At 35.9% G+C, this 19861-nt stretch overlaps 1 protein-coding gene across 1 annotated transcript in view; it reads left to right on the forward strand.

Moving 5' to 3' along the window:
• Nucleotides 1-19861, forward strand: part of COL24A1 (collagen type XXIV alpha 1 chain) — a gene marked incomplete at both ends in the record, with an annotated part of 398127 nt that overhangs the window by 275172 nt on the left and 103094 nt on the right. The window contains 5 exons of the mRNA XM_082834714.1: nucleotides 2425-2478; nucleotides 6813-6866; nucleotides 7280-7333; nucleotides 8876-8929; nucleotides 9086-9193. Of these exons, the coding sequence (XP_082690840.1) occupies nucleotides 2425-2478; nucleotides 6813-6866; nucleotides 7280-7333; nucleotides 8876-8929; nucleotides 9086-9193 (324 nt within the window). The remainder of the gene's footprint in view (nucleotides 1-2424; nucleotides 2479-6812; nucleotides 6867-7279; nucleotides 7334-8875; nucleotides 8930-9085; nucleotides 9194-19861) is intronic.

Raw genomic sequence — 19861 nt, forward strand, 5'->3', positions numbered from 1 at the left:
AAAATGACAAACCACAAACTGGGCAGATGTTAGCAGTAAAATAGGGCAGAAAAAAATTTAATGTCTGCAACACATAAAGAACTCTACAGTTTTTTTTTAAATGACCCCCAAAATACATGGGCAAAGGACATGATCAAGCAACATGTAGAATATTGCAGATAGCTGATAAACAAATAACAAAAAGAATATTCAACCTCACTGGTAGTCAAGCATATATACATTTTAAGATACCAGATTGTCCATCAAATTAATGAAGAATTTACAAAATAATATTCTGTGCTAGGATGAATTCAATGAAATAGATTCTAATTTTATACATTGCTTGTGGAATGTTAATTATTGCAGCCTTTCTGGAAATTGACTTCACTTTATGACCAAATAATGCTACATTTCAGACTCTATTCCAGGGGTGGAAATGCAGAATGCATACAAAGACTACTGCACAAAGATGTTTCTCTCAGTGTGTTTATAATAGGGTAAAACTACATTCTGAAGAGAATCCATGAATTTTAAAATATTATACATAATATTTAATAAGCCATAATTGAAAAACATTAGTGACCTATTAATACCTTTAATAGCTGTGCTATTGAGTAAGGACAACATATGTGATGCTTACATACCAACCTTATAATTCTGTTATTCACATACTTATCTCAACTATTTGGCAGTGTCATCTGATGTTACAGACTTTAACATTCACTTATAGTCTAATATGCATATAATAAATCCTATAAAGCAAAATTTTACTGTAAAGAAGACTTATAAAAATATAAATGTCTAGCATTAAGAAAATGATTAAATTATGGTACTGCAGAATGTTAGATGGAATATAATATGTAGCCATTGAACAATTTTGTTATGAAATATTTACAGTAACATGGTAAAATATTTATATTTCAAATAGAATCTTAAACATAAAACAGATATAGTTAGGGGCTTCCCTGGTGGCACAGTGGTTAGGAGTCTGCCTGCCAATTCAGGGGACGCGGTTTCAAGCACTGGTCCAGGAGGATCCCACATGCTGCGGAGCAAATGGGCCCGTACGCTGCAGCTACTGAGCCTGCACTCTAGAACCCGCGAGCCACGACTGCTGAGGCCCGTGCACCTGGAGCCTGTGCGCCTGGAGCCCGTGCTCTGCAACAAGAGAAGCCACCACAATAAGAAGCCCGTGCACCACAACGAAGAGCGGCCCTTGCTCACCACAACTAGAGAAAAGCCTGTGCGCAGCAACAGAGACCCAACGCAGCCAAAAATAAAATAAATAAAATAAAATAATTAAAAGAAAACAGATAAGTTTTATAAGTATGCTCCCACAAAAGAACTAGAAGGAAATATGCAAGTATATTTACAGTGTCATCTTTGTATGGTAGGATTATGGATTATTAATCTGGGGTTTTTTGTACTTTCAATACTTTTCAAATTTTTTAAAATTAACATTAATGTAAACAACTTAGAGAAAGTTTAAGATAACCAACCATACCACATTTTTCCCCATTAAAACATTTTTTTAAAAGTGAGTGTTCACAAATTGTGATGGAGTACAAACTCATAGAATTTTAACTATCTTGTTATATTCTGAATCTAAAAAAAAACACCTTCTTTATACTGTCTTTCCAGAAAGACCAAAAAATTCAAACAGCTTCTTTAGATGGCTGGGCAAATAGCATTAAATTGTAGTTTCTAAATAAGTGTTAATCTATCTAGAATAATTCTAGACAGTTAAATGGGTTCACACACTAAGATCCTTTAGGTTTAGCAATTTAATATTCAGGCCATAAGCTAATTATTCAGTGTTTGTTTACTTATAATTACACTATTCAGTATTACAAGGGAAAAGATCTCTGTAAAGGTCCCACATACATTTTATTGCACCTTAGTGATTATCCCATGTAAACATTGTTATATTTATTCATATGAAACAGAGGAATTGTTCAACTGGACTCACTACTATGATAAAGTATGACATTAAGCAAACTCAAGCATATTTTTATTTCATTGGAAACCATATATTTGCTTCTTTAAAAATGCTGTTTTGTTTGTCATATGTTTTTCAGGAATATTAAGTGGATCTATAATTGTCCTACCCATTAAATAAGATAACTCTGAAAGCCCTTAGTGCTCTATCTCATAATTATTAGATGCTTGATAAATGTTTATTGAATGAATGAGTGAATTAGGGAATGAAAGAATGAAAGGCACCGTCCTTTCTTTCCATTTCTTTTGAATCCAAACAAATCTTAATATTAGTAACAAAAAAAAGATGAATCAACTAAAGATTTAATTTTGTTTATACAGAGAGTAAAGTAATACATTGATAAATGTATTATGTGTTATATTACATATGATATAATTATATGCATATGTTAATTGAAATATAGAGTACATTTTAATTCTCACATCCTAAATTTTGTTTTAATATAGGGACCACGAGGACTGCAAGGTGATGCTGGACCTCCTGGAGAAATGGGTGCTGAGGTAATTTTTCTTGGGGCTCTTTCTTGTTAGTTCATCAATACTCAGTACTTTTTGTAAGACTCCTCTTAAAGTTAAGTTGATATCTTAGGTATATATATTTTGAAGAATAATTTTATAGTGTTTTGTTTCATATTCAGGAAATAAAACCTAAAATTCTATTAAAACCAGGGATGACTGTTGTATGAACCTAATTTTATGCATATAAAATTCCCTTAACAGTTCATTTAAATGACAGAACAAAAAGTGAATAAAACTTTCCCTTCACTGATTTAGAGTTAACTTTGATAACCCTTCACTCCATTATAGAAGAATATTGAAAAGTGACTCTTATTCAAGATATATTTTAGAATAATAAACCATACGTGTTATAATTATAAAATCCAATTCCTTCATTTCTTTTGTTTGTTAACTTTAGTGCTAAAAAATTAGGCATAAATTCTCTCCTCCCTTGGCTTCTGTGAAACTGCTCCCTCTTGATTCTGCTTTTTACCTTCTGATTAGCCTCAGTCTTGATGGGAAGCTGTCCTTCCTCTTCCTCAGCTTACAATCATATTATCACATAGACTTTAATTACCAGTATTATTCTGATAGCTCTAGCTTGATAGCTCTAACTGATGCCTCTCTCCTTGGGGCTCCAGTTATTGATTTCCTGTTGTCTTTTATGTATGCACCTAGGTATCCCACAAACATCTCAAATTCAAAATATCTAAACCAAGCCCATCGCTTTCCCACTGTTATTCCTCTTTTTATTCTCATCTCACTGAAAGATATCCCTTATGCCCAGTAACCCCAAACTGAGAGTCATCCTAGACTCCCCTTCCTTCAATCAGCTCTTTTCCCTTTGAATAAGCTCCCACTAATGTCTCACCTCCATCCTTTCCTTTCCGTCCCCATTGCCGGTGCTCCAGTCCTCTGTTCTAATTCCATGTCTCCTCCAACTGCCATTATTCCTTAGCTACTTGTGGCCAGTTTACCTTTGTCATATCATTCTTGTCCTTGAAATTTTTCAGTGGCTCTCATAGCCTTTAATAAAATGCCAATTTCTTAACATGATAATGTTCTGCATTGTCTAATGTCTGCAGACCTTTTCAACCACATTCCAATAGAACTTTTCTCCTCCTCTAATTCCATGATTATGCCATGCTTTCTTGCTGTGTACTGTGTATCCACTGGGAATCCAAGGGTGGCTGAGATATGGTCCCTGACTCCTTTAGCAGTTTATAATCTATTCCAGAAGATAATCATGTAAAAGCTCATTATACTTCTGTTAGACCCAATGATGGAGACATTCACAGGGCATTATAAGAGTACAGCAATGGGTATGTAACCTTACCTGGATAAGGGGAAAAAGAAGACTTGTCTGTGTTGAGGCAGGGGGAGGGTAATGAGTTTTAAGGAATGAGTATGAGTTAGCCATATGAAAAGAGGGAATAAGGATATGGCGATTCCAGAAAAAGGGGTAGTATGAGTAGGAACGTGCAAACATGAGGCCGTATGGATTCTTTGATGCTTAAAGTCAAAACAAGGAGTGATGATAGATGAAATTACAGAGAAATGGTTAGATCAAACGAAAAATCTTATATACTCTGTTAAGAAGCTTGAACTTTTCATCTTACGGGCTACAGTAAGTCATTGTGAGGTAGGCATAGGGCAATGATAAAGTCAGATTTGTATTTTTGGAAGATCATTTTAGCAGTCTCAGGGAAGATGTATTTGAGAAGACAAGAGTGCAGACATATATACCTTCTAAAAGGCTGTTGCATTCAACTAGTTAAGAAACAATGGAGGTCCGAACTAAAGTAGTCAGCATAAGTAAGAAGGGGATGTATTTGAGCAATGTTTGTTACATAAATTCTGGAGAACCTGCATATTTGTGGGATATGGAAAGTAAATGGGAAAGAGAAGTCAAAAATTATTTCCAGATTTCAACAGGATGGATGGCAATATCCTTTCCTGAGACAAGAAAAGAAGAATGTTAGTCATAATCTGCTACTCTGCCCAAGGTAAATGGTTAACAGGTAGCAGACCTTGGCTTTGAATCCACATCTGATTCTAAAGCCAATGCTGAAAACCTATACTATGCCACATCCATCCTCTGAGTCTACAAAAAGCAGAGGAAAGTCATACCTCATAACTTGATTTTTTTTTTTTAACAGGGTAGGAGACAAGAATCTGTCATGATAAGGAGTAGGGGTTGAGCATATTTTCTATTGAGGAAAATATGCTGGTTTAGAATAGTGGTTGAGGATAATGGAAGAGGGAAATGACTAAAGACATGTAAAAGCAGATATACCTTATTAAAAGTAAAACTGAAGTAGGAGACTTTGAATTTGCATTATATTAGTAATAATGATGTTAATACTAGGTAACAACTTCAAAGAACTTTCTATGTTCCTAGCAGTATTTATGTACTTTACCATATTAATGAATTCTCACAATACCCCATGAGGTAATGCAATTATCCTCATTCTACAGATGAGGAAACTAAGCCATGAAATGGTTAAGCAACTTGTTCAAGAGCAATAGCTGTGCAATAGTAGTGCAATAGCAATAGTAGTGGTAGAGCCCACATTTAAATTTAGGCAGTCTCTCTCTGCAACCCATTCTCTTAGTCACTATGCCTCTCAATATGTAATGAAGCCACTTTGCACAAGAGTGTAGTTTTTCCATTGATGTTCAACTGGGAATAGAAATGGAGAAGGCAATTTAAAGTGCTAATCCAAGATTGGCATAAGAAAAGAGATACCACAGAGATCAGAAGATCAACTATTGGATTTAGCCTAAGAATAAAAGAAGCCGAGAGGAGCTGACAGATTGGGCGAAACTGGGGAATAGACGAGGTCTAGGGAATTAAAAGCAATTTTGATGTGGAAGAAGTCCTGAGAGAGTTGGAATTCTCTCTTGAGAGATAATTTTAACCTTAGGTTAGGATATTAAATTCTATCATTTCTGAGGCAGAGCAGAAACTCAGGCAGTCTCACTTCGTAGTCCTTCCTCTTAAGTACTGTAATACACTGCCTCTTATAACAGTAAAGTCACAAAGGTAACCAACAGAAAATTTTAAATAATATAACTATTTAAAAATTGGTGAAATGATGATAAAATGGAGGGAGTTTTAAGGGAACTAAACTTTTAGCAAGGTAATATGTCAAGAATTAGAGGTAGATTTCTTGGTTATAGAAATAACCATTAAGAGAACTAAAAACAAATTGTTTTATAAAGTAGTTGCCTCTGAGGAATGGGGCTGGAGCTTTTCATTATAAGTCCATCTGTACTATTATGCCTGTATAGCTTTTATTTTGGAAAAAGCAAAGCGAGTCTGGATTGTGGAAGCTGAGTCAAAATGGAAAATTGAACTTCTCATCTAAAATACTGTAACAACATAAGAGATATTTTAATCTCTAATAATTATTAGGAAGGTTATCACCCATGGATCAGAACTATTGAGGAATCCCTGGAAGACAGAAAGCAAACAGGAAACTTCTGGTCAAGATAGTATCATAGGTTAATGGCTTTAAACTACCCCTCTACTCTGAAAACATGGGGATTATAGAATGCATATGTATGTATTTATAATTGTGTGTGTATAAGTACACATACATACATACACACACATAGAGTAAGAGAAGAGAGTGAGGAAGTAGAGGAGGGAGAGGCAGGCAGAGTATTCTCAACAACAAGATAAATGTCTCCAAGAGAAAAAATAAATAAAACAATACAACAGCAATTATAGGAGCTCGAAGCTTATAAATAGCCAGAGGTTGCAAGAAGTTATATGTTTTCAAGATAAAAGCTTCAACCAAAATCTTCCCAACTGGACCCACCCATGAAAGAGGCGTGGGAAAAAAATGCTGTATATATGTATATATATAATTCATATCTTCTTTGTGTGTTATATTTTATAAAACCAATAAAGAAAATGGAATTTTTTTCAAGAAGTGTATTCCAAGAGGGATCAACATAAATAGATGGGAAGAATAAAAAGTGAAAAACACAGAGAATAGTAAGGGTATGAGGGTAGAAAATTAGAAGAGGAAATGGGAAGTAGTTTGTCTTGACCAAAGATTAAAGGACAAGAGGAAGGATTAGAAGAAACTGGTCTAAGCAGTCCTGATTTCTGGTGATGTTGTTTTAGCATTTGAACTGTTAAACGGTCCCAGAAATTATCTGGTCTTACGCCATGATGTTTATAAAGGAGCAGCAAAAATCCTTTCCTGGACATAGATATCCCATCCTTGGGCTGAAAATTACTTCCATCTTCTTATGAGGTTGTTACTGCCTTTATGTTGGTGAAGGAATGTTTACAAACAATGTGTCAAATCATTCTATTCTAGGGACCTTCAGGTATTGAGGGAGAATCTGGTCTGCAAGGAGAGCCAGGTGCAAAGGTAACCTTCCTAAATAGTAAAGGAGGTCTCTAAACTTTCACCATTGACTCCCTGATGTTTGCAATATTTTGGCAAACAGCCACCATCTTGGAAGCAGGTAAAGGACAGCAGATAAAAATGGAAAGTGTTCTCAAATGAGTCAGAATAAAATATTACTGAGAAAAAAATATTATTTGTCTCTCTATATATGCAGATAAGTATGTGTGTGTATATCTATACACACACACATATATATATATACGGTTATATATGGGAGGGAATACAAATGAAAAAGCAAATATTATAAATGAATTAATCTGAAATAAAGGAAAAAATAGTGTTTTGGAACTCCTGTCTTCATGATATACCCTCCATAACTATTAGACATGCAGTTTTAGTAGAAAAGAGTTTAATCTTTCCCTTTGTTTCTTCAGGGAGATGTTGGACCTGCAGGCAGTGTTGGAGTGACTGGGGAGCCAGGGTTACGGGTACGTGCCTACTAGAAACCATTTTTTTTTTTTTTTTTTTTTTTTTATACGGTGTGCGGGCCTCCCACTGTTGTGGCCTCTCCCGTTGCGGAGCACAGGCTCCAGATGCGCAGGCTCAGCGTCCATGGCGCACGGGCCAAGCCGCTCCGCGGCATGTGGGATCCTCCCGGACCGGGGCACGAACCCATGTCCCCTGCATCGGCAGGCGGACTCTCAACCACTGCGCCACCAGGGAAGCCCAGAAACCATTTTAATGCACTGGCCCTCCTATTTTAGAGACTCAAGACTCAGCCTAAAGACTTCAAAGATTGTATAATAAACTTTTCTGGTGCATTATAGAAAATATTTGTCTTTATTTTATAATTTCAAAAGCTGCATGCTAAACCCTGTTCACATTGTAATTTAGTAGCATTGAGGGTCCTAAGCACACACATCCTTTTTCTCAGAATCAGATGTACTCAGCAGAATCCTTGCCAAATGTGTGGAGTCACTGTGATTGTCACTAATGTTAGCATGAAGAAGAAATTCACAAATACTAGTTATCAACTCTCATGCTATTTCCGGACCTAACAAGACAGACAGACATTGAAATCTAATTTGTGTTTAGAAAAACAGCAACAAAAAACTAGAGTCATGCAAGGTTAACAGGATTCAAAGAAATAATTGTAGATTTTTGTAGACAAAAACAATTGTAGATAATTGTGATGAGGTAGCTTACAGAAGTTATTCTAATATAGACAGTGGTTAATTTAAGCTGTGGTAAGTTTTTTTCCAAGATAATTTTAAGAGACATTTGTTTACTAAAAGGTAAAGTTGGGAGATATACTTTGCATTCGATTTCTTTCTTGTTCATTTTCCCTTTTTTTTCAGGGGGGTGGGAAGTATGAGGTCAGGGTAATGGAAGTGTCAGCAGTTGGAGCAATGAGCAACTGTGAAGACACACTGATTAATTTACTTGTAAATAGTTCAGGTGGCAAGAGAGCCAGTACTTCTTTAATAGCTTCATAAATTGTGGCTCTACATTTCTACAAGTTCTGTGTCTAGAAGACAGCTTCCAAATATACCAGGGCCTTGATAGTCACCTCTTCTCTGTAAGGGAGAAAATACAGACCTTAAAAATCCGGTACACTGATTTTAACTGAATTAAGTTGTATTAATCCATGTAAATTAAGAAAAGCAAGATACTATAATTTTATGAAATTCAGTATTTACAGTCTTTGAACTAAAAAACATAGGTATAGCTGTCTAAATATCCAAAGCTACCAAATGAATACATATTACCTTTAATTATCTAAAAGTTATTAATATTGTGAGACCATCTTGTGTTTGAATTACAGTGCTATGACTCTTTAAATCATCTTCAGAGTTATTCCAGGCAAATTAAATCATGTTCATTATACTTTCAAATACTCCTTATAAATAAAGTAGAAGTAGGAATAAATGTATATAAACCTGCTACTTCTATAGATACCAGGGGCAAAAAATAAATTTAGATAAATGATTTAGCGAAATAATAAATCTTACATTTCTGCTACCAAATAGGGTGAACCAGGAGCTGCTGGAGAAGAAGGTCTCCAGGGTAAAGATGGAATAAAGGTAAATTATACTTTTAACATTATGATTAAGGTAGATGTTTTTGAGAAATCTTTCAAATATTAAACGTAATTTTTTATGTGCCAACAAAAATCTCATATTGCGTGGCATAATTATTTTACTACTTTCCCTTTCTCAAAAAGTTTTACTGTGTTACAGGGGAACCCAGGAGGAAGGGGACTTCCTGGAGAGGATGGAGAAAAAGGAGAGACAGGCTTACCAGGGACCACAGGGCCCCTGGGCGGACCAGGTGTAATGGGTCCTCCGGTGAGTACTGCTGGGTTCAATACTCAGTGAACTCAGTCCTCTACACACCCACACCCACACACACAAGTGTGAGCCATACACACACATTCTTGTCTCCCTTATATGTCCATTTGGTATTTGAAGGTGTGGAACTATGGCTTGAGTAAAGAACAAACCAGGGACTGATTATCAGCCTTCCTAACATCCAGGGAAAAAAGATACTTTTCCCATGTGTCACACATGCTATTGAACTTCTTCATTTTTTTCTCACTTTATTGCGACGTAATTGACATGTATTATATAAGTTATATAAGTTTACAGTGCATGACCTGTTGATTTGTTGTGCACAAATATTGCTAAATGATTCCCATAATAAGTTTAGTTAGCACATCTATCACCTCACACAGTTGCCTTTGTGTGTGTGTGGTGAGAATTTTTAAGAGTTACTGTCTTAGCATCTTTCAAGTACACAATACAGTGTTGTTAACTATAGTCACCATGCTGTACATTAGATCTCCAGAACTTATTCATCTTATAACTGGAAATTTGTACCCTTTGACCACCTTCACCTATTTTCCCCATCTCTTCACCCCTGGCAATACACCAAACAACTCTGTTTCTATGAGTTCTTATGAGTTTCGTTAGGTAACACATATTCATGAGATCATACAGTATTTGTGTTTCTCTGATTTATTTCACAAGCATAATGCTTTCAAGGTCTATCCATGTCGTTTCAAATGGCAGAATTTCCTTCTGTTTATGACTGAGTAATATTACATTGTATACATAGAGAACATATATATGTGTGTGTATATGATCACATATTTTCAAATATTAGTTGACCTTATATGCATGGGTTTATCTCTGGGCTCTTGATTCTGTTCTTTTGGTCTATATGTCTGTTTTAATGCTGGTACCATACTGTTTTGGTTAATATAGTTTTGTATTGATAAAGTCTGAAATTAGGAAGTGTGATGCCTCCAGCCTTGTTCTTCTTAAGATTGTTTTAGCTATTTGGTGTCTTTTATGGTTCCATGAAAATTTTAGAATTGCTTTTTTCTATTTTGATTAAAAAAAACCTGCCTGGAATCTTGATAGGGATTATACTGAATCTATAGATTGCTTTGGATAGTATGGACATTTGAACAATATGTGAAAATGAGATTTTTTCCACTTATTTGTATTTTCTTGAGTTTCTTTCATCAGTGTCTTCTAGTTTTCAGTGTATAGATATTTTACCTCCTGGGTTATATTTATTCTAAGTATTTTATTGATTTTGATACTATTATAAATGGGATTATTTTCTTTATTTCGTTTTCAGATAATTTGTTGTTAGTGTGTGGAAATATGACTGGGTTTTAGTAGGTTGATTTTGTATCCTGCAACTTTATTGAAATCATTTATTAATGCTAACAGTTTTGTGGTACAGTCTTCAGAGTTTTCTGTATATTAAGATGTCACCTGCAAATAGACATGGTTTTACTTCTGTTTTACTTCTTCCTTTCTAACTTGGATGCCTTTTATTTCTTTTTCTTGCCCAATTGCTCAAGCTTGGACTTCCAGTCACACTTGCCATGTTCCTGATCTTGGAGGGAAAGCTTTTTTTGAGTATGATGTTAGCTGTGGGTTTTTCATATATGGCTTTTATTATGTTGAGGTACATTCCTTCTATACCCAATTTGTTGAGACGTTTTATCATGAAAGGTTGTTGAATTTTTTCCAGGCCTTTTCTGCATCTATTCAGATGATCGTATGTTTTTTTCTTTAATTCTGGGAATGGGGTACATCACATTGACTGATGTGCAGATTTTTGAGTCATCTTTGCATACCTGGAATAAATCCCACTTGATCATGGTGTATGGTCCTTTTAATATGCTATTGAATTCAGTTTGCTAGTATTTTGTTGAGAATTTTTGCATCTCTATTTGTCAGGGATATTGGCTGGCCTGAATTTTTTTTCTTGTAGTATCCTTATCTGGCTTGGCATCAGAGTAATGCTGGCCTTGTAAAATGTCTTTGGGTATATTCCTTCTTCAAAATTTTGGGAAAATTTGAGAAAGTTTAGCATTAATTCTTCTTTAAATGTTTGATATGATTCAGCAGTGAAACCATTTGGTCCTGGGCTTTTCTTTGTTGAGAGGTTTTTCACTACTGATTCAATCTCCTTATTCATTGGTCTTTATAGATTTTCTATTTCTTCATGATTCAGTCTTGGTAGGTAGTATCTTTCTATTTCTCCATTTCTTCTAGGTTTTCAATTTGCTGGCAAATAATTGTATGTAGTAATCTCTTATGATCCTTTTTCTTTTTGTGGTATCCTTTATGTCTCCTCTTTCATTTCTAACTTTGAGTCCTCTCTCTCAGTGAGTTTGGCTAAAGGTTTGTCAATTTTGTTTATCATTTTTTTTCTGACAGTTCAGATAATTTTTTTTCATATTGTTAAGTCCATAAGCTTTATTTTTTTAACATCTTTATTGGCGTATAATTGCTTTACAATGGTGTGTTAGTTTCTGACGTATAACAAAGTGAATCAGCTATACATATACATATATCCCCATATCTCCTCCCTCTTCCATCTCCCTTCCACCCTCCCTATCCCACCACTCTAGGTGGTCACAAAGCACCGAGCTGATCTCCCTGTGCTATGTGGCTGCTTCCCACTAGCTATCTATTTTACATTTGGTAGTGTATATATGTCCATGCCACTCTCTCACTTTGTCCCAGCTTACCCTTCCCCCTCCCCATGTCCTCAAGTCCATTCTCTACATCTGCATCTTTATTCCCGTCCTGCCCCTAGGTTCTTCAGAACCATTTTTTTTTTTAGATTCCATATATATGTGTTAACATACGGTATTTGTTTCTCTCTTTCTGACTTACTTCACTCTGTATGACAGACTCTAGGTCCATCCACCTCACTTCAAATAACTCAATTTCGTTTCTTTTAATGGCTGAGTAATATTCCATTGTATATATGTGCCACATCTTCTTTATCCATTCGTCTGTCGATGGACACTTATGTTGCTTCCATGTCCTGGCTATTGTAAATACAGATGCAAAAATAGTTCTAAAAGGGAAGTTCATAGTGATAAATTCCACATTAGAAAAAGGGAAAGACCTCAAATAAGTAACCTAACTTTACTCTTCAAGGAAGTGGAAAAAGAAGAACAAAATAAGGCCAAAGTTAGCAAGAAGGAAGTGATAAAGAGTAGAGCAGGAATAAGTGAAATAGAGGATAGGGAAACAATAGAAAAAATTAATAAGAGTTGGTTTTTAAAAATGATAAACATTGGAAGTTGTACACCATCATTCACACTGTAAGACCCTAACATGAAACTGTAGCCAAAAGGTCTAACAGCACTGTTGGGTGTATAGGCATGTACATACATGGCCACTCTGTCTGCAAGATGCTTTAGTGGAATGTTATATCCAAAGTTAGATCTAAAGTTGGAAGCCTCTTCTCTTGCAATGTCTGCTAAAGAACGAGCATCTGCCAACAAACCTACTACTGCCATTCCAACATGCCGATCAACATTAAAAAGTCGTTTGTGGGCTTCCCTGGTGGCGCAGTGGTTGAGAGTCCACCTGCCGATGCAGGGGACACGGGTTCATGCCCGGTCCGGGAAGATCCCACATGCCGTGGAGCGGCTGGGCCCGTGAGCCATGGCTGCTGAGCCTGCACGTCCGGAGCCTGTGCTCCGCAACGGGAGAGGCCACAGCAGTGAGAGGCCCTCGTACCGCAAAAAAAAAAAAAAAAACAAACAAAAAAAACAAGTCATTTGTTAGCACCTTCTTCATAAAATTTAGAAAGGACTAATTTTTCTACCCCAAAGATAGCGCCATCTTTACATCTGATTCCAATAGCTGTACTACTATTTTCCACAGGCTTCATAGCATACTCAAGTTGAAAAACTCTCCCATCAGGAGAGAATGTAGAGACTGACAGGTCATACCCAGTGCCGATTGAGCTCATCGTGCTAAAACCACTGGGACACCTAGGGCTTCAGGGTCTGAGGAATATTTTTTAATTTCCATGTATTTGTGAGTTTTACAGCTTTTCTCTCCTGTTGTTGATTTCTAGTTTCATACCATTGTGGCTGGAAAGTTACTTGATATAATTTCTATCTAACTGTATTTATAGAGACTTGTATTGTGGCCTTACATATGATCTATCTACAGAAATGTTTCATGTGAACATTTTTTGAGAAGAATGTGTATTCTGCTACTGTTGGATGGAATGTTCTTTATATGTCCATTACGTCTGCTTGGCCTGTAGTGTTGTTCAAATCTTCTGTTTCCTTATTAATTTTCTGTCTGGAAGATATAGCCATTTTAGAGAGTAGGATATTAAAGTCCCCAAACAAGATAGTATTGCTGCTTATTTCTCCTTTTATTTCTGTTAGTATTTACTTTATATATTTAGATACTCCAAAGTTTGGCACATAAATATTTATAATTATTATATATTATCAATTAATTGACCCATTTATCATTATTAATGACCTTCCTTATCTCTTGTGACTGTTTTCAGCTTAAAATCTATTTTATCTGATATAAGTATAGCTATCCCTGCTTTCTTTTGGTTATCATTTGCTTGAAATATCTTTCCCCATCCCTTCCCTCTCAGTCTTTGTGTGTCCTTCAAGCTTAAGTGAGTCTCCTGTAGGCAGCATATAGCTGGGTCTCTTTTTTTAAATCCTTTCAGCCATTCTGTCTTTTGATTGGATAAGTTAATCCATTTACAATTAAAGTAATTATTGGTAAGTAAGGACTTCCTATTGCCATTGTGCTCATTGTTTGCTGATTCTTTTACAGACTCTTACTTCATTGCTTCCTCACTTGCCCTTTTCCTTTGTGATTTTTGGACTTTTGTAGCAGTGTGCCTTGAATCCTTTATCATAATCTTGTGTTCTACTACATGTTTTTCCTTTGTGGCTCACATAAAATACATTACAATTCTAACACCATAGTTTAAGCAGATAAAACTTAACTTTGATATCCTACAGAAACTTTATGTGTTTACTTCTTTCTCCCCCCTCACATTTTAGGTTACTGATGTTACAGTTTAATCTTTTTGTATTCTTTATCCAATAACAAATTATTGTAGTTATGGTTATTTTTGTTGTTGTTCTTGTTTTTGTTTATGTTTTTGTTTTCTAAAATAATGGGTTCATTGAGATGCAATTCACATATACCATAAAATTCACATGTTTAAAGTGTACAATTTAGTGGTTTATAGTACATTCACAAAGTTGTGCAATCGTTACGACTGTCTAATTCCAGAACATTTTCATCATGCCAAAAACAAACCCTGTACCCACTACCAGTCATTCCCCATTCTCCCCTTCCCCTACCCTCTGGCAACCACTAATTTACTTTCTGTCTCTGTAGATTTTCCTATTCTGGACTATGATTAACTTTTTGAAGTGTAAAAAAGAATTCTTTCTTTCTTTCTTTCTTTCTTTTTTTTTTTTACAACCCACCCCCCGCCACTTTCCCCCCTTGGTGTCCATACATATGTTCTCTATATCTGTGTCTCAATTTCTGCCCTGCAACTGGCTCACCTGTACCATTTTTCTAGGTTCCACATATGTGCATTAATATACAATATTTGTTTTTCTCTTTCTGACTTACTTCACTCTGTATGACAGTCTCTAGATCCATCCATGTCTCTACAAATGACCCAATTTTGTTCCTTTTTATGGCTGAATAATATTCCATCGTATATATGTACCACATCTTCTTTATCCATTCATCTGTCGATGGGCATTTAGGTTGTTGCCATGACCTGGCTATTGTAAATAGTGCCGCAATGAACATTGGGGTGCATGTGTCTTTTTTTTTAATTTAATTTATTTTTTTATACAGGTTATTATTAGTCATCCATTTTATACACATCAGTGTATACATGTCAATCCCAATCTCCCAATTCATCATACCACAACCCCCCACACCCGCTGCTTTTCATATGTGTCTTTTTGAATTATGGTTTTCCTAGGGTATATGTCCAGTAGTGAGATTGCTGGATCATATGGTAGTTCTATTTTTAGTTCTTTAAGGAACCTCCATACTGTTCTCCATAGTGGCTGTATCAATTTACATTCCCAACAGTGCAAGAGGGTTCCCTTTTCCCCACACCCTCTCCAGTATTTGTTGTTTGTAGATTTTCTGATGATGCCCATTCTAACTGGTGTGAGGTGATACCTCGTTGTAGTTTTCATCTGCATTTCTCTAATAATTAGTGATGCTGAGCAGCTCTTCATGTGCTTCTTGGCCATCTGTATGTCTTCTTTGGAGAAATGTCTGTTTAGGTCTGCTGCCCATTTTTGGATTGGGTTGTTTGTTTTTTTTAATATTGAGCAGCATGAGCTGTTTACATATTTTGGAGATTAATCCTTTGTCTGTTGATTCGTTTGCAAATATTTTCTCCCATTTTGAGGGTTGTTTTTTCATCTTGTTTATGGTTTCCTTTGCTGTGCAACAGCTTTGAAGTTTCATTAGGTCCCATTTCTTTATTTTCCTTTTTATTTCCATTACTCTAGGAAGTGGATCAAAAAAGATCTTGTGGTGACTTATGTCAAAGAGAGTTCTTCCTATGTTTTCCTCTAAGAGTTTTATAGTGTCTGGTCTTACATTTAGGTCTCTAATCCATTTTGAGTTTATTTTTGTGTATGGTGATAAGGAGTGTTCTGTCCAGTTTTCCCAGCACCACTTGTTGAAGAGACTGTCTTTCCTCCATTGTATATCCTTGCCTCCTTTGTCATAGATTAGTTGACCATAGGTGCGTGGGTTTATCTCTGGGCTTTCTATCTTGTTCCATTGATCTATATTTCTGTTTTTGTGCCAGTACCATATTGTCTTGATTACTGTAGCTCTGTAGTATAGTCTGAAATCAGGGAGTTGGATTCCTCCAGCTCCGTTTTTTTCACTCAAGGCTGCTTTAGCTATTTGGGGTCTTTTATGTCTCCATACAAATTTTAAGATTTTTTGTTCTAGTTCCGTAAAAAATGCCATTGGTAATTTAATAGGGATTGCATTGAATCTGTAGATTGCTTTGGGTAGTATAGTCACTTTCGCAATATTGATTCTTCCGATCCAAGAACCTGGTATATCTCTCCATCTGTTGGTATCATCTTTAATTTCTTTCATTAGTGTCATAGTTTTCTGCATACAGGTCTTTCGTCTCCCTAGGTAATTTTATTCCTAGGTATTTTATTCCTTTTGTTACAGTGGTAAATGGGAGTGTTTCCTTAATTTCTCTTTCAGATTTTTCATCATTAGTGTATAGGAATGCAAGAGATTTCTGTGCATTAATTTTGTATCCTGCAACTTTACCAAATTTATTGATTAGCTCTAGTAGTTTTCTGGTGGCATCTTTAGGATTCTCTCTCTATAGTATCATGTCATCTGCAAACAGTGACAGTTTTACTTCTTCTTTTCCAATTTGTATCCATTTTATTTCTTTTTCTTCTCTGATTGCCATGGCTAGGACTTGCAAAACTATGTTGAACAGTAGGGGTGAGAGTGGACATCCTTGTCTTGTTCCTGATCTTAGAGGAAATGCTTTCAGTTTTTCACCATTGAGAATGATGTTTGCTATGAGTTTGTCATATATGGCCTTTATTATGTTGAGCTAGATTCCCTCTATACCCAAATATGAGAATTTTTATCATAAATGGGTGTTGAATTTTGTCAAAAGCTTTTTCTGCATCTACTGAGATGATCATATGGTTTTCCTTCTTCAGTTTGTTAATATGGTGTATCACATTGATTGATTTGCGTATATTGAAAAATCCTTGCGTGCCTGGGGTAAACCCCACTCGATCATCGTGTATGATCCTTTTAATGTGTTGTTGGATTCTGTTTGCTAGTATTTTGTTGAGGATTTTTGCATCTATATTCATCAGTGATATTGCTGTGTAATTTTCTTTTTTTGTAGTATCTTTGTCTGGTTTTGGTATCAGGGTGATGGTGGCCTCATAGAATGAGTTTGGGAGTGTTCCTTCCTCTGCAAATTTTTGGAAGAGTTTGAGAAGGATGGGTGTTAGCTCTTCTCTAAACGTTTGATAGAATTCACCTGTGAAGCCATCTGGTCCTGGACTTTTGTTTGTTGGAAGATTCTTAATCACAGTTTCAATTTCATTACTTGTGATTGGTCTGTTCATATTTTCTATTTCTTCCTGGTTCAGTCTTGGGAGGTTATATCTTTCTAAAAATCTGTCCATATCTTCCAAGTTGTCTATTTTATTGGCAGAGTGTTGATTGTAGTAGTCTCTTAGGATGCTTTGTATTTCTGCGGTCTGTTTAAACTTCTCCTTTTTCATTTCAATTTTATTGATTTGAGTCCTCTCCCTCTTATTCTTCATGAGTCTGGCTAAAGGTTTATCAATTTTTTTTATCTTCACAAAGAACCGGGTTTAAGTACTATTGATCTTTGCTTTTGTTTTCTTTGTTTCTATTTCATTTATTTCTGCTCTGATCTTTATGATTTCTTTCCTTCGGCTAACTTTGGGTTTTATTTGTTCTTATTTCTCTAGTGCCTTTACGAGTAAGGTTAGATTGTTTATTTGAGATTTTTCTTGTTTCTTGAGGTAGGCTTGTATAGCTATAAACTTCCCTCTTAGAACTGCTTTTGCCACATCCCAGAGGTTTTGGATCATCGTGTTTTCATTGTCATTTGTCTCTAGGTATTTTTTGATTTCTTCAGTTATCTCTTGGTTTAGTAATATATTGTTTAGCCTCCATGTGTTTGTATTTTTTACAGATCTTCTCCTGTAATTGATTTCTATTCTCATAGCCTTGTGGTCAGAAAAGATGCTTGATATGATTTCAACTTTCTTAAATTTACTGAGGCTTGATTTGTGACCCAAGATGTGATCTATCCTGGAGAATGATCTGTGCAGACTTGAGAAGAAAGTGTAATCTGCTGTTTTTGGATGGAATGTCTTATAAATATCAATTAAATCTCTCTGGTCTGTTGTGTCATTTAATGCTTGTGTTTCCTTATTAATTTTCTGTTTGGATGATCTGTCCATTGGTTTGAGTGAGGTGTTAAAGTCCCCCACTATTATTGTGTTATTGTCGATTTCCTCTTTTAGAGAGGTTAGCTGTTGCCTTATATATTGAGGTGCTCCTATGTTGGGTGCATATATATTTATAATTGTTATATCTTCTTCTTGGATTGATCCCTTGATCATTATATAGTGTCCTTCCTTGTCTCTTGTAACATTTTAAAGTCTATTTTATCTGATATGAGTATTGCTACTCCAGCTTTCTTTTGATTTCCATTTGCATGGAATATCTTTTTCCATCCCCTCACTTTCAGTCTGTATGTGTCCCTAGGTCTGAAGTGGGTCTCTTGTAGGCAGCATGTATATATAGGTCTTGTTTTTGTATCCATTCAGCAAGCCTGTGTCTTTTGGTTGGAGCATTTAATCCATTCACGTTTAAGGTAATTATCCGTATGATGTTCCTGTTACCATTTTCTTAATTGTTTTGAGTTTGTTTTTGTAGGGTCTTTTCTTCTCTTGTGTTTCCTACTTAGAGAAGTGCCTTTAGCATTTGTTTTAGAGCGGTTTGGTGGTGCTGAATTCTGTTAGCCTTTGCCTGTCTGTAAAGTTTTTGATTTCTCCATCGAATCTGAATGAGATCCTTGCTGTGTAGAGTAATCTTGGTTGTAGGTTCTTCCCTTTCATCACTTTAAGTGTATCATGCCACTCCCTTCTGGCTTGTAGATTTTCTGCTGAGAAATCAGCTGTTAACCTTATGGGAGTTCCCTTGTATGTTATTTGTCGTTTTTCCTTTGCTGCTTTCAATAATTTTTCTTTGTCTTTAATTTTTGCCAATTTGATTACTGTGTGTCTAGGCATGTTTCTCCTTGGGTTTATCCTGTATGGGATTCTCTGCGCTTCCTGGACTTGGGTGGCTCTTTCCTTTCCCATGTTAGAGAAGTTTTCGACTATAATCTCTTCAAATATTTTCTTGGGTCCTTTCTCTCTCTCTTCTCCTTCTGGGACCCGTATAATGCAAATATTGTTGCATTTAATGTTGTCCCAGAAGCCTCTTAGACTGTCTTCATTTCTTTTCATTCTTTTTTCTTTATTCTGTTCCACAGCAGTTAATTCCACCATTCTGTCTTCCAGGTCACTTCTGCCTCAGTTATTCTGCTATTGATTCCTTCTAGTGTATTTTTCCCTTCAGTTATTGTAGTGTTCATCTCTGTTTGTTTGTTCTTTAATTCTTCTAGATCTTTGTTAAATATTTCTTGCATCTTCTTGATCTTTGCCTCCATTCTTTTTCCGAGGTCCTGGATCATCTTCACTATCATTATTCTGAATTCTTTTTCTGGTAGGTTGCCTATCTCCACTTCATTTAGTTGTTTTTCTGGGGTTTTATCTTGTTCCTTCATCTGGTACATAGCCCTCTGCCTTTCCATCTTGTCTATCTTTCTGTGAATGTGTTTTTTGTTCCACAGGCTGCAGGATTGTAGTTCTTTTTGCTTCTGCATCTGCCCTCTGGTGGATGAGGCGCTGGCTGTTGCTCTGGTGGTCAGAGCTCAGTAAAACTTTAATCCACTTGTCTGCTGATGGGTGGGGCTTGGTCCCCTCCCTGTTGGTTGTTTGGCCTGAGGCAACCCAACACTACACCTACCCAGGCTCTTTGGTGGGGCTAATGATGGACTCTGGGAGGGCT

Source organism: Leucopleurus acutus (genome assembly GCF_964270905.1).
Source record: "Leucopleurus acutus genome assembly, chromosome: 2".
NCBI lineage: Eukaryota > Metazoa > Chordata > Mammalia > Artiodactyla > Delphinidae > Leucopleurus > Leucopleurus acutus.